Source organism: Pungitius pungitius, chromosome 19 (assembly GCF_949316345.1).
Source record: "Pungitius pungitius chromosome 19, fPunPun2.1, whole genome shotgun sequence".
NCBI lineage: Eukaryota > Metazoa > Chordata > Actinopteri > Perciformes > Gasterosteidae > Pungitius > Pungitius pungitius.
In genome coordinates, this window is record NC_084918.1 from 932380 (window position 1) to 955000 (window position 22621).

The 22621-nt window shown below is 47.0% G+C and overlaps 3 protein-coding genes across 8 annotated transcripts in view; 1 reads left to right on the top strand and 2 right to left on the bottom strand.

Annotated features, from left to right (window-relative positions):
• Window positions 1-999: 999 nt before the first annotated feature.
• Window positions 1000-4573, bottom strand: eif1axb (eukaryotic translation initiation factor 1A X-linked b). Its single transcript, XM_037456539.2, has 7 exons — window positions 4396-4573; window positions 3221-3304; window positions 2405-2508; window positions 2202-2252; window positions 1902-1983; window positions 1725-1816; window positions 1000-1445 (listed from the first exon to the last, which is right to left on the bottom strand). Exons 1-7 carry the CDS (start codon window positions 4409-4411, stop codon window positions 1440-1442), a joined length of 435 nt encoding a protein of 144 aa, XP_037312436.1. The 5' UTR covers window positions 4412-4573; the 3' UTR covers window positions 1000-1439.
• A 357-nt stretch (window positions 4574-4930) lies between these two features.
• si:dkey-226l10.6 (oocyte zinc finger protein XlCOF7.1) lies at window positions 4931-7329 on the top strand. 3 transcript variants are annotated; one of them, XM_037455766.2, is made up of 3 exons: window positions 4931-5055; window positions 5183-5225; window positions 5630-7329. In XM_037455766.2, the coding sequence occupies exon 3, from the start codon at window positions 5718-5720 to the stop codon at window positions 6735-6737; it is 1020 nt and encodes a 339-aa protein (XP_037311663.2). In that variant the 5' UTR covers window positions 4931-5055; window positions 5183-5225; window positions 5630-5717; the 3' UTR covers window positions 6738-7329. The 3 variants fall into 3 exon arrangements, with proteins under 3 accessions (XP_037311663.2, XP_037311664.2, XP_037311662.2); XM_037455767.2 differs by having other exon boundaries at window positions 5641-7329; XM_037455765.2 differs by having other exon boundaries at window positions 5691-7329.
• A 313-nt stretch (window positions 7330-7642) lies between these two features.
• The window catches only part of rps6ka3b (ribosomal protein S6 kinase, polypeptide 3b), a 21416-nt gene continuing 6437 nt past the window's right edge, over window positions 7643-22621 (bottom strand). For 2 of the 4 annotated variants that reach the window (XM_037455761.2, XM_037455764.2), the window contains 20 exons: window positions 17007-17123; window positions 16284-16365; window positions 15995-16075; window positions 15825-15904; window positions 15514-15620; window positions 15342-15379; window positions 14942-15084; window positions 14787-14857; window positions 14577-14665; window positions 14397-14461; window positions 13331-13433; window positions 13105-13214; window positions 12834-12959; window positions 12669-12758; window positions 12442-12600; window positions 11923-12084; window positions 11650-11726; window positions 11455-11572; window positions 10945-11085; window positions 7643-10467 (listed from right to left, as the gene is read on the bottom strand). In XM_037455761.2, coding sequence (XP_037311658.1) covers window positions 10345-10467; window positions 10945-11085; window positions 11455-11572; window positions 11650-11726; window positions 11923-12084; window positions 12442-12600; window positions 12669-12758; window positions 12834-12959; window positions 13105-13214; window positions 13331-13433; window positions 14397-14461; window positions 14577-14665; window positions 14787-14857; window positions 14942-15084; window positions 15342-15379; window positions 15514-15620; window positions 15825-15904; window positions 15995-16075; window positions 16284-16365; window positions 17007-17123 — 2082 coding nt within the window. In that variant the 3' untranslated portion in view covers window positions 7643-10344. Of the gene's footprint in view, window positions 10468-10944; window positions 11086-11454; window positions 11573-11649; window positions 11727-11922; window positions 12085-12441; window positions 12601-12668; window positions 12759-12833; window positions 12960-13104; window positions 13215-13330; window positions 13434-14396; window positions 14462-14576; window positions 14666-14786; window positions 14858-14941; window positions 15085-15341; window positions 15380-15513; window positions 15621-15824; window positions 15905-15994; window positions 16076-16283; window positions 16366-17006; window positions 17124-17968; window positions 18535-22621 lie in introns of those variants that run through there. The other 2 variants (XM_037455763.2, XM_037455762.2) reach the window with 2 other exon arrangements.

A 22621-nucleotide genomic window follows, 5' to 3' on the forward strand; every position in this document is an offset into this window, starting at 1 on the left:
ATTACGAGTGTAGATTTATTCCCCCAAATTCCTTCAACTGTTAAATAAGGTTTCTTTATCTTTGTCACCTGTCTGAAATGGGGCATTTACTTATTTTTTATAATAAAGGTGTTATACCCCCCCCCCATCTCTCTCACGTGCCTCATTGAACGTCGTGCCTATGGATGGTGAATACGCGCACGTGCCGGGCTCAAGCGAACCCCCCCAGCGACTGAATGACGTCATACTTGGACAAACTGAGCCGCAATATGGGTCACACGCACGAACGCACGCACACAATGAATGTCCATGAAACGCGATGAAACGTGACCACGTACTATGTACGTCGATCAAATAAAAATCAATGGTTGAAATGTAAATATTTTAGAATGATGAAAATTCCAACGTATTCATATATTCGAAAATATTTAAGTATTCAATTATTTGTGTAAACATAAATATAGGTACGTATATCGTATAGAAGGCCAACAAAGACAGCAGCTCGGCTCAGTGCCTCAAGGACACTTGTGTCCCCCTCTGAAGGACGGAGACAGGTCTCTCCACACTGGCTCGGCGGCGCCCTCTTCAGACCAGCACAGGGGGAGAAATCACCAGGCCGGGGCAGTGCAGTTAAGATCTTTATTGGAAACCAAGCCTTCAAACATTGTACATTTTATTTCTCAGAGCGACAGCGCCGTGTGGGCCGGAGGTTCCCAAACTGAGGTGCAGGGCCCCGTCAGGGGACACCAGGGAGGAAAAATAAACTACTTTATATCTGCTATTTTCTAGGCGTGAGGTTGTTACCGGTGTGTGTCGGGGGGGGCGGGGGTGTTTGGGAACCACCGGTCCAAAGAGACGGTGAGCCGTGAGATCAACAGGAAAACACAGAGGGGGGAGAAGACCTTCAGATTCTTATCATTCTCTTTCCAGGGGGGGGGGGGAAACGGGATCGACCTTCACTGTTCAAAATGAACACAAAAAAGATGCAGCGTCACACGCGAGTACAAAAGAAAAACAAAACATGGTTTTATCTTTTTATTGACGAACCCAGAGATTCTGTACTTGCTGCTAAATTCCACGTCTGTGTGAAATATAAATACATTGTTAAAATGCTCCGAGGCCTCGGTGTGACTCCTCTAAATGTTAAAAGATGTTCCTACATGCGCCTGCCTCCCATGAGACACAAATGGAAATGATGTTAGAAGCAGAAATAAACAAAATAACATCAGCCGGCCTCCGGATCCTTCCATCCAAACCGCCGCCGCCCCCCCCCCCCCCCCTCACCCCGCGGACAGCGTCTCCTCCTCCTCACAGTGGAGTCAGCGAGAGGAACGAAGGCGTCGACTGACGGAGGCTGATCTTAATAAAAAATAATGGTCATCGGTCGGCTCTAAATATTCCAACGGGAGCTTCTCTGGTAACCCCCCCCCCCCCCCCCCCCCTCCTCCAGCAGCAGGTCTTTAGATCTGGAGAATACAGAGGAAACAGGTTATTATTTAGACTCATATTTCCTTATTTTAATGCAGTATTTGTTTCCATATTTGCTGCTGCTGCGTTTAATCAGCAATAGATTCAACTCCAGCTCTCAGGCGCAGGTTTTTTTATCAATGATTAAAATACATCGTTATTAGCAATCATGAGCATTACAGCTAAAACAACAAATAGACAATTTTAACAAAAATATTTGTGGCTATAAAGGGACTTCAAACAAACTATATTTCTCTGATGATAAAAACACGGCTTACATCATCAATGTCTTCGTCGTCGTCCCCAATGTCATCAAACTGGATCTCGTCGTCGTCTCCGGGTCCGAAGGTGTCCGTCTCGTTGATTTTGGCTGCGAGGAGCAAAGCGGCGGGTGGTTAGACATGGCGTGAGCTGCTCCCTCAGTGGGAGGCGTGTTCCACGGCGCTCTGACTCACCGTGCTCGGGCAGCTCTCCGTACGCCTTCAAGCTGCGGGCCTCGTCCGCGTTGTACTTCAGGATGACGTCGGCTTTGTTGTCCTGGAAAGGAATCAGAGGGTTAATTTGGCAACAAAAAAGAAGTTTAAATGTAGTCATTGAAATGATGGTGATCATGTAGACGTCTAAAAGTGAGCTTAAAGAAGAATGACAGGAAAAAAGTAAACAAACAATCTATGAAATAAAAATCTTCGATCCTTCAGTGCAATGCATGATGGGATGCACTGCTCCTTAATGTACTACAATAACGTGTCAGTCACCTGGTAATCCCTGAGTCCGACCAGGATGATGTCTGACGTGTTGATCCACACCTACAACAGAGGAGGGAGATGTAATCGGAGTCACACAGCAGCACACTGAACACTGTGACCCCCCCTCCATTGAGAATAAGCCGACACAGCACTGTGTCGGGGGGGGGTTTTCCCGTGTGTGCTGGTCGGAGAAAAAAGGCGGATTCTCCTACTTTTTTCCGGAGTTTTCCTCTGATGTGACAAAGCCGCTTGGTTCCGTCGAAGCACATGGCCTCCAGGCGGCCGTTACCCAGCATCTTAATCACCTGAGCGTATTCTGGGAGAGGAGACAGGGCGGAGGAGGGTTCATACGAGGCAAAAGGAGACATTCAGAGCAAACTTTCCTGTTTCACAAAGACGAGGAGGTCAAACTCTTGGCTTAAAATCACATTGAATCTCAGGGTAAAGGCGAAATATTAAACAGAAGATCTTGCAGGAGGTCATTATTAATATTTACATCCCTGTACGCACTAGAGAAGGCCTTCTCCTCCCCACTGCAACAGGTTTCTTATATGATAAATCCACTGGGCTCGTTGCCATGACAACGGGATACTGGCCGCTCTGAGCTCTGCAGGCAGATGCTTCTGCCACGTCAAAATAAAAGTCCTCTTGTTCAAACATGTTTCTGTAATTCTTTAAACAGGAGCGGATTCATTGTCTTATGAATAACTTAACCTTCGGATTAACCTGCTGAGACTTGCGATAGAGGAGAATACAACTTTGATTGTGGTGTAACAGCTGCAGACCAATCAAAACCGTTATTTTCATCATCAATCGACCAAGTCATTGTTTCGCCGATCTAATTTCTTTGGGTTGATCAGTTTACTTTCATAGAAGATCACCAGAAGACCGATTTTTATCCATTCTTGCTACAAATGTATTATTATAATTAATTTAAGTGCATTTCATGAACTATTCCCTCCAGCCAACAGAAGGATCTTCAGTTAACGTTCTCTCCTGATCAGCTGAGGGCCAGAAGCAGAACTCACCCTGTCCGTCCTCTTTGAACACCAGCTCTCTCTTCTCGGACTCATTCTCGTTCTTTCCACGCCGACGATTCTTTCCTCCCTTTCCTACGGACACAGAGGAACACGTGGGTTCATTTCAGTTCCTTCAGCGTGAATCAGTTAGATACACAACAGGATTTACTACAGTAACAATCAATTAAAATATAACACGGAGATCTACTTTTTTTTTTAATTGGACAACCAAAAAAAAATGAATATGCATACATTGACAGAAATACTGCAACAGCAAAGTCTTTGATAAAGAAAATGAACACATAAAATACAAACTTAAGATAAGCAACTGATACCTAGGAGGTAAACAAATAAATGCATGAATACAAATTGCATTCTGTACTAAAAAGAAAAAATCCGAAATATTTTCCAGTAAGTAAAGTGACGCACTGAGATCTTATTACAGTAAATAGCACATTCATTAGTTAGTTATTGTTGTTTCACATGAGTGTGACAGTCAGAAGACATTCTTTAATTATGAGTTCTTGTGGTTGACATTGGCATGCTTAAAATGCAGTAATTGCAGTTGTACTCCAGCATGTGTAAGTTATGTATCCTAACGGATCTGAAGATGAATGCAGATATCGATATTATTAATGTTAACGGTGATCACGTCTACAAGTTAACCGCTAGTTCCCGAATCAAGAGACATTCCAGAGCCTTTACGTCAAGACTAACGTTAGATCCCTGAACGAGTTTAGTATCCAGGTACACAGATACCTTTAGTCATCAGGTATTCATTTAAGATACATCGAACACCCAGATGTGAGGGACCCCACCGGGGAGGGGTTTTACAGCAAGTTAGCTAGTTAGCTGCGTCAGCCTGTGCTGGCATAAATCTGTATGCTAACTTAGCTGTTAGCTGGCTAACCGGTATAAAAGTGTTTAGAAACACGAGCCAGCCTAATCTAGCTTCGTTATTGTTACAGCCGAATTCACAACACGCGTGTATGTGACACAACGGCACATGCGACAGCGGAATAAATAACTCTTAATGTCGTGTAAATGAAAGTTTAATACAAATTAAATTATTAATGTTGCTAACTAGCGTTAGCTTGTCGGTGTCACGTTTTCACTGCGTGTTTAACGGCGGGCTCGAAAGACAATTACCGACAGCGAAACACACGCCTTGTTCGGTCCCTTACCTTTATTTTTGGGCATGTTCTTTCACGCCTCGGTTACGTTAATCCCGCTTGGTAGCAGCAACTCACGGTTAAACAATAACTGTGTACAACAGTGAGATCTAAAGTGACCAAACGCTACGATTAACTAGCTAGTAACCGATGATATGGTCGTCCACTTTGCGCATGCGCCATGAACGACATTCAAAACCCCGTTGCTTTATTGTAACAGCGGATTGTTACAGAGACAATGATCTGCCATTATTATTGTATTGAACAATGTCTCATGTAACCAATTGGGGAATAAGTATACAAACAACAGAGAAAATATAAAAAGGCTGAGCCATCTTTTGTAAAGCACATAATTCTATTCTGCTAAAAATGAGAAATTAAAGATCTAGTTACGAAAGACGCAAAACCAAGGTTTCACTTTCATATACTTATAATTCTTAAGAATAAACATGTTATCAACCTGAAAGTCATTTTACTTTTGTCCACAGTTTATTGTACAAAAGAAGGCAGGTGCAGTACTCCTCCGCGCCACCGGGGGGCGGAGGTCGCCACTGCGCGCTGTTGATGTTTTTATTTCCCACAGGGTATTTTGGGGGTTTCTCGAGGCTCAGATCGAGACCTCCTCCTGCGGCGAGTAGAGCTGAACTATCCGGCTTCCCCCAAGAGCCACATGTGAGTTCCATCTTCGCATTTACCACCGAGAAACAGCCGCGCGCTGCAAAGCTTAAACAACATACTTATTTCCGGCGGAAAGCGTTAGCCAGCTGGTTGCTAAGCTAACTGCACTTGTGTTTTCCAGCTAACCGGGTCATCGAGGTTCGGCTGCGATGGCCGACTTCCTGGTGAGTGAAGACCTTCATTAAACTTTAGATCCAACATGTGTCAGTGTGGCGATAGCTCCTCAGTAGTGATGTAAGCTCAAGTACACACTCAAAGTACTTGGACTTCTTCTTGTGTTGCTTTCTGCTCAGAGGAATGTTCTTCAATATGCAAAGTAATGAACCCACATATTTACATCACTGATGAACAAACTAATCAACCGATGATTGTGATTCATGAAACTAACCAGCTTTACGTGACTCTTGCACATTTTAAAGGAAATTAGCACTTAAAATAGTGCACATTCCTGCATCTATTATATAATAATTTAGAGGAAAAACGATGCGTTTGTTAACCTTGTTAAGTGATTTTAATTTGTCCCACGTTTTATCTTCTTAAAATATTTGCCATTTCATTTTTTGCCAAGTGCGACTATAGATGGATAGACTTTGCGCAGCATTGATCTAACGTACCTTATTGGTGTCCAGGCGTCCCCTTGGGGCGCCGCGGCCGGGATGGACCAGATCACGGTGGTGATGATCGACGACACGCACATCGCACAGGAGCAGACCCACAACGGCGGGAGGGGGAAAGCCGTCTGCTACGAGATGGAGCTCTCCGTGCCCCCCGAGGAGGAGGAGGTAGGAGAGGAGGAGGAGGAGGAGGAGGGCGGCGTTTACGTCATCGAGTACTCAAACCCCGAAGAGGAGGGCGAGAGCTACCAGTTCAGCATGTCGGTGGACCGGCTCCCGGCCAGGAAGCCGGCGCTCAAACACCCGGCCGCCGCTCCTTCGCCCGCCACGGTGTCCCGGAGGCCGAGGCAGAAGAGGAAGCCGAGGGCCGCAGAGGAGGCGAGGAGGAGGAGGAGGGGGGGGGGGCAGCAGGAGGCGGAGCCGCTGGTGAGCAACAAGTGCGTGCTGGAGCTCGGGGAGGACCACCCGGTGAACCTGACCTCGGACGGGCGCCCGCTGGTGTGCACGCTGTGCCCCCCGCCCGGCCGCTCCTTCAAGCGGGCCTCCGGGTTGGCCGTCCACCTGAAGCTCCTCCACCTGCTGGAGGGGAAGAAGACCTTCTTCTGCGCCACCTGCAAACAGAAGCTCCGCACGCAGGTGGAGCTGGACGCGCACACAAAGCGCCACGCCAACCAGAACGCCGTGTTCTCCTGCGTCCTCTGCCCGCCGGCGGAGGGGGGCTTCGGGGGGTCGAAGTGGGGCCTGAAGAGGCACCTGCAGCAGCAGCACCCGGGCGTGGTGCCCCGCTGCGACATCTGCAACAAGGGCTTCACGTCGCTCGCCTCCTACCTGGCCGATCAGTTCCGGCACGTCGGCGTGTCGCCGTTCTTCTGCACCAGGTGTCGGATCTACGAGATGACGGAGCGGGGGCTGCACGTGCACATCCGCAACCACGACAGGAAGAAGAAGAAGAAGCAGCAGCAGCAGCATGAGGAGGAGGCGGCACTGAGCGAACCCCCCCCACAGACACTCGGGGTCTCTGCAAACCCAGATAACTCTGCCACAGACGACTCTGACTTCTGACGTGCAGGGTTTCTCTGAGGTGGGGGGGGGGGGGGCTCCGCTCTGAACTGGACTTTTTATTTGTCACGTACAGTTGAGTCTTCTACCCTTGAAAAAACGCCAGTGAGGAAGAAATACAGTTTTCTGTGGTCTGTTACATTTTTGGGTGTTTTTAAAACAGTATTTTCAGTCTGAGATGGAACTGAAGGATCTGGTGCCTTCAGGGAAACGATGACGTCACTCTTTAGTTTTTGTGTTCCTCAAATTAAGATTCAGGGGACAAATACGACTTAAAGTGAACAACGAGCACAAAATGTTCATTCTGGTGATTTAAACAAAGAGAAAATGATCATGTGATTCTTAGTAAATCAAATAGAAAATAAAAAGCATAGTGATTCAGTTGTTTCATTTTACTCAAATAAGGTTTTTGTTTTTTTTAAACCTTTTAAACTGGGCTAGAAAAACAACTTAAACCTAAACAAAATATAGTGCAGAAACACTCTGATGAACTGCTTGTTTTCTGATGAATGAAAATATTTGTAATGTGGATTTTCTTTTGTATTGTTTGCTGTAGTTTTAATTTTCTGATATTAAAAAGAGGAAATACCCCAAATTCTATTTTTTAGGTACTTTTCCATATTCTGCTACTTGATGTTTGTTTTTTAAAATGTCAACTCTTAAATAATGAAGTATTAATATATTCGCCTACACAGCAGTATTCAAATTCATTTAAAATACCAATTATACTTTCAAATATATTTTGAAGACAATACCTTCTACTTTTACTAAAGAACTTGAGGTATTTCTAAAGGAATACTTCCTTCAGCAAAATATCAAAGATATTTGAGTCATTTCAGGTGAAGTTTTGTGCGAGGAAACCATGTAAATGTTATTTATTGCTCTTAAACTGGAGGAAAGACACAAAGTCAGCTGATTGTCCCTTTTATTGTTTTTTTAATAGAAAGTCCAACTCTCTCTGGTACAAAAACAGAGAGCTGGCGCAGCAGCAACGCGGGAGCAGAGAAGAAGAAAAGCTATTCCCCAGTTTCACTGACAAACAAAAACCTTTTACATTCCTCATATACATATATATTCATTTCATATAAAACAAAGAACATCTCAGAGCGGTAAAAGTTCCCTTTATGGTGCCGGACGACGCCGGCAGGAAGCAGTTTGTTTCTAACTGGTTCACAGGAAGAGGAGAGAGATGTTTATCAATGTTATCTGATTGTCTGCAGTCTGTCAACATGTCACCATCAGTGATAATCAATATCCTATCAACATGTCACCATCAGTGATAATCAATATCCTATCAACATGTCACCATCAGTGATAATCAATATCCTATCAACATGTCACCATCAGTGATAATCAATATCCTATCAACATGTCACCATCAGTGATAATCAATATCCTATCAACATGTCACCATCAGTGATAATCAATATCCTGACAGGTGGCATTAAAGGGGCCGGTCACCAAATCACAGAGAACATTTTAAACCATGAATCTAAAGTAGCTTTAACAGAAGGAAAAATTCATTTACAATAATAAATCAAACATTTATTCATATTTACTGGCTTTTAAATGGTGATTTTGCTTTAAAGGATATTCATTTATTACCAAATGATGTTATTTCCAGGCATAACTATTAGGGATCGAGTCAGAATGTGTCGATTATTGAGGTTATGACACTAAAAGCTTTTATGGAGGTCTCATCTGCTCAGTGTAGCATCCAAGCATGGTGGAGTTAGCAAGCTCGCTAACCAGCTAATTAACCAGCTAACTAACCAGCTAACTAACCAGCTAACCAACCAGCTAACCAGCTAACCGCTAGCTCGTCCTGCAATGACCGGGTAAAGCCTCCAGATAACAAAACTCTCAGAGTGGTGAAGAGCAGCTTGGAAGACGTGAGGCAGTCAGCGCGCTCGCTGTTGCATTGTGGGAAATGTAGTGTTAAATATTGGTGAACTGACCCTTTAGTATTTGAGTAACACTTTAAAGTAGTTTTTAATACTTCTTAAATGTGTTTTTCTCTCCCTGCTACACTTTGAGTTTAAAGGGTTCTGATAACAGATATACACACACATCTATATCCATAGATCTATAGAAATAGATATAGATCTATGTATTGTATATTGCAAGACTGATAAACTTCTCCACTCTCCTTTGTGCATATTATATGTACACCTCTCTCCTCCTGGATACACACACACATATCTATATATATATAGATATACATCTATATCTATATATATATACACATTTATATATCTATATAGATGTAAATACAGTACATATGTGTGTGTAGAAATGCATTGTCTTGATTGATAGAAACCTGAGTTGCTCGTACATTGATACATATTTACAGTTCCTCCGCCCCGTCTGCAGCAGACGGAGACGGGAGGTCGTTTTTTTTGTGGAAGCAGGAAGTTTGACTGGTAACCGGGGGTAACCGGGGACGCCGCAGGGATAAAAAAACACAAAGCGGGGTCCGTCGAGAAGAGGACGGGTTCTTTGTGTGTCCGTTGTGCAAAATGTGTCCGTTCTGCTCGAGGAGTTTGAGTCACGTTGAAGCTGCACAAAGGTCCTAAAAAGCACGACTTCCTGTTTCATCGCTTTAGGCCTTCGGGGCCGCGTACTAATGGATATACTTGTACTTTACTTGAGTATTTCACTCCACTACGTTTATGGAAGAGCTTTAGATGCAGTTAATAAAAGGAAATGATGTTCAATATTAACATCATTGCAAGTCTCACTATTATCAGGTCGAGGGGATCTTTCTGCAGGACGAGTACTTACTAATATATTACGAGTACTTTTACTTTGGAGTAAAACAGCTGAGTACTTTTCCACCTGTTTTCTTTGTTGCATTAATCTATTTCAGGCAGATTAATAAGCAAATGAACCAATTTCAGCATCTTGTGCAGCTTTAAAATGAAAAAGGGGAAACAGAAAAGGCAGAATCTGTTTTGCTTTTGTTCATATTTGTGCTCAGGTTATTTTGTGAAACGAGTCGACCGCCAAGAATCAAATTAAAAAGTGTTTTCTCAGCTTTTCTCTCACACACAAGAGGAAATATTCATTAATTACAGTCAGTGATCAATGTGTTCCGTCTGTTTCTTTGAGTTAAATTGCAACTGATCAGGACGGAAAGCTTTATTCTAAGACTTTGTAGATTTTTGTTCTCTGTGTTTTTTTGTCACCATAAAGGTAAAAATACTGGATCACAGGAAGTCTCTACAAAATAAGACTTTTCTTGATCCCCAAGACATAAAAATGTTGTTAGATGCTCGTTGAGGCTACAGCGACCTGCAGCTTCAGGATCACCGTGTTCCTGTGGTCAGAATAAAACACTTCCACCCCCCCCCCCCAGGAGCTCAGCCCCCTGGGGGGGGGGGGTGGCTAACACTGACTGTCCCAAGAATAGACAGGAACATGTTTTTAGCTGAGAGATAACCAGCCAATCAGAAGAATCCGTTGAGGTGCAATGCAGGGGTGGGGGGGGCGGGGGTCGTTCTTTGTGTTACTATTTGGCGTTTAGCGGGTCCATCAGTAGTAGTCTGTCCCCCTCCGGAGCGGACCACAGCCAGGAGAAGGAGGTCACATTGAGGGTTGGGGTCAAAGATCACAGAGCGGTGGAGGTGATCTTCTTCAGACCCCTCCTCTGGGCCAGAGTGGAGCAGCCCACCGGCTCCAGCACGGGGGGGACGTTCCTGTTGAGGGCCGAGTAGGTGGCGGCCATCGCTCCCTGCAGGAGACCCGCCAATCAACGTAGGGCATTAACGTGTTGTCTGTGTGCATGTGTTCGTGTGTGTGCATGTGTGTGTGTGTGCATGTGTGTGTGTGTGCATGTGTGCATGTGTGTGTGCATGTGTGCGTGTGTGCATGTGTGCGTGTGTGTGCGTGTGTGTCTGTGTGCGTGTGTGCATGTGTCCGTGTGTGTGCGTGTGTGTCTGTGTGCGTGTGTGCATGTGTCCGTGTGTGTGTGTGTGCGTGTGTGCATGTGTGTGTGCGTGTGTGTGCGCGTGTGTGCATGTGCGTGTGTGCGTGTGTGTGTGTGTGTGTGTGTGCGTGTGCATGTGTGTGTGCATGTGTGCATGTGTGTGCGTGTGTGTGTGTGTGTGCGTGTGTGCATGTGTGTGTGCATGTGTGCATGTGTGTGCGTGTGTGTGTGTGTGCGTGTGTGCATGTGTGTGTGTGTGTGTGTGTGTGTGTGTGTGTGTACCTTGACCAGGTGCGGGGCGTCCTGTCTGTTGAGGGTGTACTTGGGCAGCTGGTCTCGGTGAGTCACCCACGGGTGCCGGAGGACCTGACCGGCCGTCAGCCGCCGGTGGGGGTCCACGTGGAGCATCTTGGACACCAGATCCTGGGGGGTCAGAGGTCAGAGGTCACACATGAGTTGAGGAATCCTTTTCTACTCAGGTCCTTTGTGTCTTTTGTTTAGGACATTTTCCTTTTGCAAAGATGTTTGTTATTGAAGACACGTGTGTTTGTTGCTTAAAGTTAATAAAAATACCAAGTTAAGAGACATCACATGATCATGTGATCAGTGAGGAAACACTTCCCTCTTCTTGGATATACGCAGCTGATCTGAGGTCAGTTTAGGTTGAACCTGAATGATGTCATCATCATCATCATCATCATCATCTCTGAGCTAAAGCATCGAAGGGAAGCAAGTGAAGATGAAACTTGGTCCCACTAACGAGTGCGTGGGGTCAAAGGTCAGAGGTCACACCTTGGCCTCGGCGGAGACGGAGGTCCAGTATCCTCCGCTCAGGGAGAACTTCCCGCTGCCGATGCGAGCCAGGATCTCCTCGGGCGTGTCCTCCGGCCCGTTAGCGAAGGGAGTGAAGCTGGAGGAGGGAACCGTCGTCATTAACATCTGGACCTTATCGGATAACAGTGTGACAACATCTGGAGCAGCTCCTACCCCGTCAGCATGGTGTACAGCAGCACTCCCAGACTCCAGATGTCACAGGCCGCGTCGTAGCCCTGCTTCTTCAGGACCTGAGGAGACACCAGGAGGATGAAGCTCATCGTGATGTGAGGAACCACAGAGCTCGTCCTGCTCCATCTGACCTCTAATTCACCTCCGGCTCATTTAGCTTTCAAGTTAATCAATCCTTACGGAGTTCTGTTTGCTTTCGTTTTATTAAAACAGGTTTAGAGACGAAGGCACACATATGAGGAGGTCAAAGGTCACCTCCGGGGCCACGAAGTTGGCGGTGTAGCACGGCGTCATCAGCAGCCCGTTCTCCGCCCGCAGCTGTTTGGCGAAGCCGAAGTCGCAGATCCTGATGGACTCAGCGTTCCCGCTCTCGTCCACGTAGAGGATGTTGCTGGGCTTCAGGTCTCGGTGCACCACCTGCGGGACAGGAAGGGGCGGGGCTTTAAAACAAGAGGCTTCTGAGGGTTCTGGCGTCTGGATGTCTGAATTGATGCTTTTATTTTGTTGAAAGTGTATTCACTAGAAGGGGTTATTTAGTTTTGTATTCGGAGAATAAAACAATGACAAAAAGCTCAGATTGAAGCAGGAACATTTTTCTGTGTCAAGAGTTTCACAATAAAAGCGCCTGAGAACAAGCTGGAATTTACAGGCAAAGTGGCGCTCTTCTTAAGACGTCACATGACGATCTCTAGTGGAACATCAGCTGTTCAAACCTCCTCAACCTGAGAGCCCGACTGAATGTTCTGTCTCCCGGTGGACGGACCCGTGACGTACCCCCTGCACGTGCAGGTACTCCAACGTCTTGGTGATGGTGTAGAGGACGGCGCTGGCCTCCCGCTCAGAGAAAAACTTCTGCCGCAGGATTTTGTCCAGCAGCTCTCCTCCCTTCATGAGCTCCGTCACCAGGAAGACGGAGCGGCCGTCGTCGTACACCTGAGGGATCAATCCATCCGTCTGTTTTCAGAATAAAAGCGCTGTGTGTCGATGGGGACGTGACTCACGTCCTTGAGGGTGATGATGTTGGGATGCTGTCCGTATCTCAGCAGGATCTCCACCTCCTCCGTCGGGTCCTTCTTGGACTTGCTGATGATCTGCCGGACAAATGTCGATTGTATTCACTGAGGAGGGGGGTTTGGGGGGGTGGGGGGACTGAGTGGCGCTCCTACCTTGACGGCGTACTCCATGCCGCTCCCTTTGTGCACGGCGCGCCTGCAGACGGAGTACGAGCCGACGCCGATGTCCTCTTTGATGTCGTAGGCGTCAGAGAACTGCGACGTGCTTCTGTGGAGCTGCTGCAGGCCGAGGTCAGGTCAGGGGGGGGGGGGGGGGGAATAGTGACCAAGGGAGTTAAAACTTAAGGGTTGTTGTTTTAATTTAAGATCGGAAGGGATGCTTTGGGGGGGGGGGGAGGGGGGGGGCTCCCCTGTGCGTACGTACCTGCACCATCGTGCTGGGGATGGGCTGCGTGTCTTCTTCTGTTATCGCCACGAAGCTGAAGCCTCTGAACAGCTGATGGGCGTTGGCGCTGGGAGGAACCCCCGGAGAGTCTGACACAGAGGACAAACAAATACTTCTGACTGTGTCTCTGACGGAGGAGCAGGAGCAGGAGGAGGAGCAGCAGGAGGAGGAGCAGCAGGAGGAGGAGCAGCAGGAGGAACAGTACCTCTCGGGGTTTTGGCTGTGAACTCTGGATCGAAGTAGAAGGTGTCGTCAGGTCGTCCTGAGGCCGGTTTGAAAGGAGGAGGAATCTCTCTGCGGAACAACTTCTACGTGGGAGGAAGGTTATTGATTAACATTAATGATTAAAACTGTTAAAGCTTATCAGCATTTTACTGCAGGTTACTACAGAGACCAGGTCTACACTGAGACTGGTTCATAGAGGATCAGGACTACACTGAGACTGCTTCATAGAGGATCAGGTCTACACTGAGACTGGTTCATAGAGGATCAGGACTACACTGAGACTGCTTCATAGAGGATCAGGTCTACACTGAGACTGGTTCATAGAGGATCAGGTCTACACTGAGACTGGTTCATAGAGGATCAGGACTACACTGACTGGTTCATAGAGGATCAGGTCTACACAGACTGGTTCATAGAGGATCAGGACTACACAGAGACTGGTTCATAGAGGATCAGGTCTACACTGAGACTGGTTCATAGAGGATCAGGTCTACACTGAGACTGGTTCATAGAGGATCAGGTCTACACTGAGACAGGTTCATAGAGGATCAGGTCTACACTGAGACTGGTTCATAGAGGATCAGGACTACACTGACTGGTTCATAGAGGATCAGGTCTACACAGACTGGTTCATAGATGATCAGGACTACACAGACTGCTTCATAGAGGATCAGGACTACACAGACTGGTTCATAGAGGATCAGGACTACACAGACTGGTTCATAGAGGATCAGGTCTACACAGACTGGTTCATAGAGGATCAGGACTACACAGACTGCTTCATAGAGGATCAGGACTACACAGACTGGTTCATAGAGGATCAGGACTACACAGACTGGTTCATAGAGGATCAGGACTACACAGACTGGTTCATAGAGGATCAGGACTACACAGACTGGTTCATAGAGGATCAGGACTACACAGACTGGTTCATAGAGGATCAGGACTACACAGACTGGTTCATAGAGGATCAGGACTACACAGACTGGTTCATAGAGGATCAGGACTACACAGACTGTTTCATAGAGGATCAGGACTACACTGACGTTCCAGTCGATGGTGCTGAAGAACGGGTGCCTCTTGATCTCCTCCACGCCGTCCGGTCCAGCTCCTGCCAACAAACAAACAAGCAGCTTTGTTGGACCTATTTTAACAGCTGGCCATTTGTGCTTTTTCTTTTACTTGTTTTTAAATTCTGAAAGTACAAAATGAAAAATAACCGTCACCTAATCTGTTGGACGGATTGCGTTTGAAAAGGTTCCTCAGGAGACTCTGAGCTTCTGAGCTCAGAAACTGTGGCATCCCCAGCTTGGCCCTGAAAAACACAGGCAAGAGGCATGAGGCTCTGTGGTCCACTCAGAGAGCAGGCTCCGCCCCCTCTGAGGGGGAGGAGCCTGTTCTCTGGCGTGTGATCGGAGACGAGCGGAGTGTCTCACTTCAGGATCATGGTCATCGTCTCTTTCCGGTCTTTTCCCTGAAACGGCAGCGTTCCCGTCAGCATCTCGAACTGAGAACGAGAAACACGGTCAGAGCTCAAATACTCCTCTCCTCTGCGATTGGCCGACAGGGATCCAATCACAGCCCCTCTCACCATGAGCACGCCGTAGGACCACCAGTCGGCGCTGTGCGTGTGGCCCCTGCGGTTCACCACCTCGGGGGCCATGTACTCCACCGTCCCGCAGAAGGAGTAGGCCTTGTTCTCGTGGTCGATGGACTCCTTGCTGAGGCCGAAGTCTGAGGGATCAAGTGATGATGTAATCTATTAGTTATGATGTGATATAAAGTTAATAATCAACAATCACTACAATCCTGCTTATACATTAAAAAAAACGTATTAACAGCACTTTATCTACACTTTAATGATGGAGGTACTTTTACTGAAGCAAATGCTTCCTCCCCGTCTGGTACACACACACACACACACACACACACACACACACACACACACACACACACACACACGCACACACACACAGTGTCACATTACGCACCGGTCAGCTTGATGTGTCCCTCCTCATCGAGCAGGATGCTGAAACAACAGAATTCTTTTCAAATATGTACTCAAAAGGAAAAATGTCTGCAAGCTAAAATGTATAATGCAGGCTGACTGTGTGTGTGTGTGTGTGTGTGTGTGTGTGCGTGTGTGTGTGTGTGAGCTCCTACTTCTCTGGCTTGAGGTCCCTGTAAATGATGCCGAGGCCGTGAAGGTGATCGAGGGCCAGCGCGAGTTCCGCCAGGTAGAACTTCACGTCCTCCTCCGTAAACATCACCTGCAGTGTTGTCAACATCAACCAGGTGACCAGGTGACCAGGTGTCCATAAGTCCATATAAGACAGTCAAAGACAAAAAAGTATTTCAAAGGGACATGAACCCTGCTGTAATGCAGACGTTTCCACGGTTACCACGGTCACCCTGGCATCGTGGTAACCGTGGAAACGTCTGTACAGAAAGGAGGAAGGAGGAAGAGGCGTTACCTCCTTGGAGAGGCGGGTGAAGAGGTCTCCTCCTCGGAGGAAGTCCAGGATCAGGTAGAGTTTCCCCTCCGTCTGAAAGGCTGAGGGGAGCAAGCAGAGGTCCAGGTGAGCTCCGCTGCTAAAAAAAGGGGGCGGAGCCCCGGGTTCTCATTGGCCGCCGGGGGACTCACCGTAGTGCAGCTTGACGATGAAGGGGTGGTTGACCTCCACCAGGATGTCCCTCTCCATCTTCGTCCTGACCCGGTCGCGCACTGGAGGACACACAAAAACAAAATACTTCAGTTCTGAAGAATCAGGGAAAAGAACGAAGCCCATTTGAAAAACAGTTGGAGGAGGGTTGTGTGTTCCTCTCCACCACCAGGTGGCGTTCATGGAGGACACCTCCGTCCCTCCACCTCTGCGCCTGTCTGCTCATTCAGAGTCGTGTTGTTCCAGCAGATCTCAAAGCGCTTTTTGTACCTTTCAGCGTCGCCTTCTTCAGGACTTTCATGGCGTAGAGCTGACCGGCGTCCGGCCCCGTGACCTTCCTCACCAGGAACACCTAAACACAGTCCATCAGCGCAGCATGAGTGTGTGCGAGGGGTTTCATTATTAAGAACTGACGGGTGTGACGAAGGCCACACAACGAAGGCAGGAAGTGGTCCCTCATTGGTTGGTGGGCTGACCTTTTGATGCCTTTTAGCCGCCGCCATCTTGTTTTTCAGCAATAAGGACGTGAACAGGAAGTAACCATGTTCAGGCTCAAGAGTACGTAGACGGCGTATACGTCTCTGGTACAGACCTGTCAATCAGCGTGTAGCCCCGCCCTAAAGCATCCCCTGCTGTATGGTCTGTTTGACCCTAAATCTACTAAATGAACATCATGTAGAACAGATCTCCTCTCGGTTCAGTGTGTGTCTGCATGTGTGCTGTTTGGGTTTGTTTGGTCTAGCCTTCTTTTTTCCTCTCGTAGATTACAATGAAAACACAAACTCCAGCTGGAGGCCGATTGTTCATTCATAAAGACGCCGAGTGGGAACGCGGGGGGGCCTCACGCCGCCGTCTCCACGGCAACGGGCTCTCGAAAGCACTTTTCCAAATGAAAACATTGCAGGGTTTTGAGGTCAAATGAAAAGCATGTTTACACACACACACACACACACACAAGCACTTACGGGTAAACACACACACACACACACACACCTTGCCGAAGGAGCCTTGGCCGAGGACTTTGCGGAGCTCGAACTGTCGCGGGTCGGCCTTCTCCGATCCTTCCTTCACGTGATGAGTGATGCTGATCTCCTTGATCGGCTCGTCGTCCTGCAGCACACACACACACACACACACACACACACACACACAGGATCGTCAGAGGAGCACATTCTCTAAATAAGACATTTGGGTTCTTTCAGAACCAGGACTTCCTGTTCAGTGCGTCCTTGATCCCTTCACAGTCCGATTAGCAGGAAGTGGACTACAGATTACCTACAGAACCAAATATCAAAGGTTCATGAAAGTATTTACACGCGTTATCATTATTTTTGGTATCCCAGAATGCAATGCGGCAGCAGGCCACAGACAAGTTTCGACGCCAACAGAAGCCTGGTGTGATTCCATTCTACAGCAGCAGCAGGTGGAAGCAGCGCGTCCAGGCACGTCGTCTGGGGCTTCCATCCCTTCCCTGAAGGGCATTCTGGGAAACGCAGTTCCTGAAACCTGCCGACTGCTTTACAGTGTGGGAACATTTCCCTCCGGCCCTCCTCACGTCTCCGTGAGTCACACAACAGGTTGAGCGCCGAGCGTTCGTCATCCGCTCAGCGGGATGTCACACACACACACACACACACACACACACACACACATGGAGCCACCCCCGATACCTGCTCCCCTCTGAATGACTAATGACAGAATGACAGCACTGTGTGACACGTCCCTCCTCCAAACCCCACAGCCCCCCAGCTTCAAGGTGAACGTACCGGCGCAACTGATGCCGCCATCCCATCAAGTCAACAGGTGAATAAAGACTACAATCCCCATCATGCTCTCTGCCCTGTACTCCCAAACGCATCCCGCTCTTCTCCCGTCTCGCTCCACCAATTTCGTCTTTCCTTCTCCCGCTTCCCGCCCCCCCCCTCTCTCTCTCTCGCCCCCTCTCTACTGCGTACCTGTGGTTCCCAGGTGGGTGACCGACTGGCGGCCGTGGGTCCCAGTGCATTGTGGGTCCTGTAGTCCCGGCGGCGGCTGAGGCTGAGGCTCTGTGGCGCTAACATGCTCCTGTGGGTCGACTGAGAGGCGACAGGATGGAGCCGGCTGAACGCCTCTCTCTCTCTCTCTCTCTGTCTCTGTCTCTCTCCCTCCCTTCATCCCTCTCCCACTTTCTCTCCCTCAGAGACATCTCCCCCCCGCTCCCACTCTCTCTCCCCCTCGCTCCCTCCCTCCTTCTCATTTTCTCGCCTTTCTATCTTTATTTGAACCGTTATCACATCTCCTCTGTGGTTTGCACCTCTCTCTTCCTCGTGTGAATGAGGTGGTTTTCTGGAGCAGAACAAATACTATGACCCTTTAGTTCAGTAAAAGTACCCATACATACAGAATAATAAGTACACCATAAAAAGTATTATCAGGAAGTCGACCAAAACTATGATAATTTACTTATTTATTTAATCGACGGACCTGAAAAAGTGTCTTACACCAGTAATAACCTCTCTTTAACCAGTAATAACGTCTCTTTAACCAGTATTAACGTCTCTTTAACCAGTAATAACGTCTCTTTAACCTGTAATAACCTCTCTTTAACCAGTAATAACCTCTCTTTAACCAGTAATAACGTCTCTTTAACCTGTAATAACCTCTCTTACACCAGTAATAACCTCTCTTTAACCAGTAATAACGTCTCTTACACCAGTAATAACCTCTCTTTAACCAGTAATAACGTCTCTTACACCAGTAATAACCTCTCTTTAACCAGTAATAACGTCTCTTACACCAGTAATAACCTCTCTTTAACCAGTAATAACCTCTCTTTAACCAGTAATAACGTCTCTTACACCAGTAATAACGTCTCTTTAACCAGTAATAACGTCTCTTTAACCAGTAATAACGTCTCTTTAACCTGTAATAACCTCTCTTTAACCAGTAATAACCTCTCTTTAACCAGTAATAACGTCTCTTTAACCTGTAATAACCTCTCTTACACCAGTAATAACCTCTCTTTAACCAGTAATAACGTCTCTTACACCAGTAATAACCTCTCTTTAACCAGTAATAACGTCTCTTACACCAGTAATAACCTCTCTTTAACCAGTAATAACGTCTCTTACACCAGTAATAACCTCTCTTTAACCAGTAATAACCTCTCTTTAACCAGTAATAACGTCTCTTACACCAGTAATAACCTCTCTTTAACCAGTAATAACGTCTCTTACACCAGTAATAACCTCTCTTTAACCAGTAATAACCTCTCTTTAACCAGTAATAACGTCTCTTTAAACAGTAATAACCTCTCTTTAACCAGTAATAACGTCTCTTACACCAGTAATAACGTCTCTTTAACCAGTAATAACGTCTCTTACACCAGTAATAACCTCTCTTTAACCAGTAATAACCTCTCTTTAACCAGTAATAACGTCTCTTAAACCAGTAATAACCTCTCTTTAACCAGTTATAACCTCTCTTACACCAGTAATAACCTCTCTTTAACCAGTAATAACCTCTCTTTAACCAGTAATAACGTCTCTTACACCAGTAATAACCTCTCTTTAACCAGTAATAACGTCTCTTACACCAGTAATAACCTCTCTTTAACCAGTAATAACCTCTCTTACACCAGTAATAACCTCTCTTACACCAGTAATAACCTCTCTTTAACCAGTAATAACCTCTCTTACACCGACTGATTACTTTTAGTCTTTAACACTTCTACTTTAATCAGGAAATATTTATCTGGAGTGTAATCCCTCAGATTGAGGGAGCAGATTAAAAACAACGCCGTTAGCGTCGAGGTACCAAAATAACACGTGCAAACAAACGTGCAATTTACGCCCCATGTTTCTCTGGCAGGAGGAGAGCCGCTGGGGAGGTGGAACGTTTGAGTGGAGGAGGAGCTTAAGAGTGATGAATTATGGGGTGTGTGTGTGTGTGTGTGTGCATGTGTGTGTGTGTGTGTGTGTGTGTGTGAGAGTCAGGCCACAGATGGAAGATCAGTTGAAGCGGCACGATGCTCATGTAGCACCTCTTTTTCACACAGATTAGAACTGCACAACTGAGCTCTGGACACACACACACACACATACACATATATATATATAACTAAAATAAATCTATTCAGGCGGATCTACAGTGAGGTCATTGCCAACAGAACATCTGGAGGAGCATGAAGCACATCTGTCCCTCATCAGATCTAATTAACAGCCTCCTGAGTGCAGTGAATCAGTGTGATGTTGTTACATGGGACACACATTACAATCATCAGATCCAATTAACGTGAACGCTGAGCTTTAAACGAGTGCTCAGTCTAGTCCAGATCCTCTATGACAACTACCCAGGGGGGCCCAGCAGAGACCAGTCCACTGGGGACACATCCTGATCCCCCAGCAGAGACCAGTCCAGATCTTCCAAGACCCACTGGAGCAAAGGGGGGGGGGGGGGGCAGGACTGTCAGATCCTTTCCCAAAGGGACCCTGATCTGAACACTTTGCCCCCCCCCCCCCCCCCCCCCCCCCCAACACACACACACACACAGACACTCCTCTAACTACTCACAGACGGGCCGATGGTTCCGGGTCCACAACGCGTCCCTAGCGCCCCCCCCCTGTTCCTCCCGCTCAGCAGCCTCCGCAGCGCCTTCAGCCGGCCCCTCAGCGCTCGGACCACCAGGCCGGCGACCCGGCACCCGGCTCGCTTCGCCTCCTGCGCCATTAGCGAGGAGCGTCCTCTGTGAGCGAGGGAGGGCAGCGGGTCACTGGGACTGGGGCGAGCAAACCAGTGAGAGTCAGGGAGGGGGGGACACCCAGAGGGGAGGGGGGATTCCAAAGCGGGATCCCCCCCTCAACCCTCCTGCAGCTGTAACCTTCCACTCAGTGTTTCCATCAGGTGTCCCCCCACCCACCAATGAGAGGACACCACGGGGACAAACGACCCCCCCCCCCCTCCCCCCTGCTCCTCTTACCACTGGGTCACACCCACTCCGACGAGCACCTGTCACTCACAGATTAAGTCAAATAACCCGAAGAACAATTCTGTCAACTGACGATTCTCTAGATTCACAAAATACACAAAATACACACAACACACTCACACAATATGGACACCTTCCACCTGTCGCCCCCCCCTCACAGTAAACAATGTACGCAATGTACACAATGCCGGTGTCCACAGGACGTGTGACATTTCATGGATTACCTCCACCTGTTGTTGCTTTCCTTCCCACGAGTGCACACACACACACACACACACACACACACACACACAGACACACACACACACACACACACACACTATAAATTCAATGAATGAATCATTGCTTATTGTGAAATAATACCATCATTATTTTTGTAGTAATGCGTGGCTTTGGGGATAGTAAGATATGGTATAATAATTGATTTACTCCTTAATTTGACAATACTTAAAACAGATTTTGATAAATAAGTTGAGGTTAAATTTAGATTTATTCTCAGGTTCCGTCCTCAAATACAACACGTATAAAAAGTGAAATAAGGAGGATCATCAGTGGATGAGGCGACACAAGCAGCGATGGATCAGTGTGTCTGTGTGTGTGTGTGTGTGCATGTGTGTGTTTATGTGTGTGTATAAAGCTTCTCCATGGTAGCAGCTACCACGGATTGAGCGAGCGCGGGATGCCATTCCAGACAATCTGCACCCCCCTTAAGCCTGTTACGCAATCAAATTAACAGGCCGGATGGTCACTACACTCACACACACACACACACACACACACAGTCTCTCACACACACACACACACACACACACACGCTTGGGATTTGTCAGGTTAGAGGCATTAAGTGCACTTCCGTCGGCCGTGCTGGAGGCTCAAATAACACAAAGACACAAAGTCACCTGTCAGATCCGCTATAAAACATCTCCATAAAAAGCACTTAAAGTCATCTAATAAACACACACACACACACACACACTCACACAAAGAGAACAAGAGCTCCATCTACAGAAAGAGAAACAGCATCAAAAAATAACCTAAAAGGAAGGAGAAGAACAGGTGATCTCTGGGAAATGTAGTCCAGTGATCCAGAAAACACAGGGAGATGAATGCAGCAAAATGTTTAGGACACTTTATTCATATGAATTATTATAAGAATATAAGAATAATAATACTACTATTATATTGTTAGAATGGTACTTATATTGCAACTGGACTACAACTACTGTTATATAGTACAACTAATACCACTACGGTTACTAGTACTACAAGTACCATGGTAGTGTACACTAAACTAGATACTACAGGAAAGACATGAGAGAGAGACACAGACAGAGGGGGGGGGGGGGGCATTAAGGATGGATGAGGAGGAGAAGAGGAAGGACATCATCATTTATTCAAGAGCTGGCAAGACAAGATCCTCAATCACAGCTCGTCACACACACACACACACACAGATAAAAGAGGTGTGTGTGTGTGTGTGTGTGTGTGTGTGTGTGTCGTTACTTGATCACACAGAAGTGCACACAGGACATAACAGGGTTGAAGGGAAACACCTCTTTTAGGGTCCAAAGGTGTGAGATAAAGGGCATAAACATCAGATCCTGGGTCAGTTTGTAGAAGGTTAATGTTGGATTTCAATAGA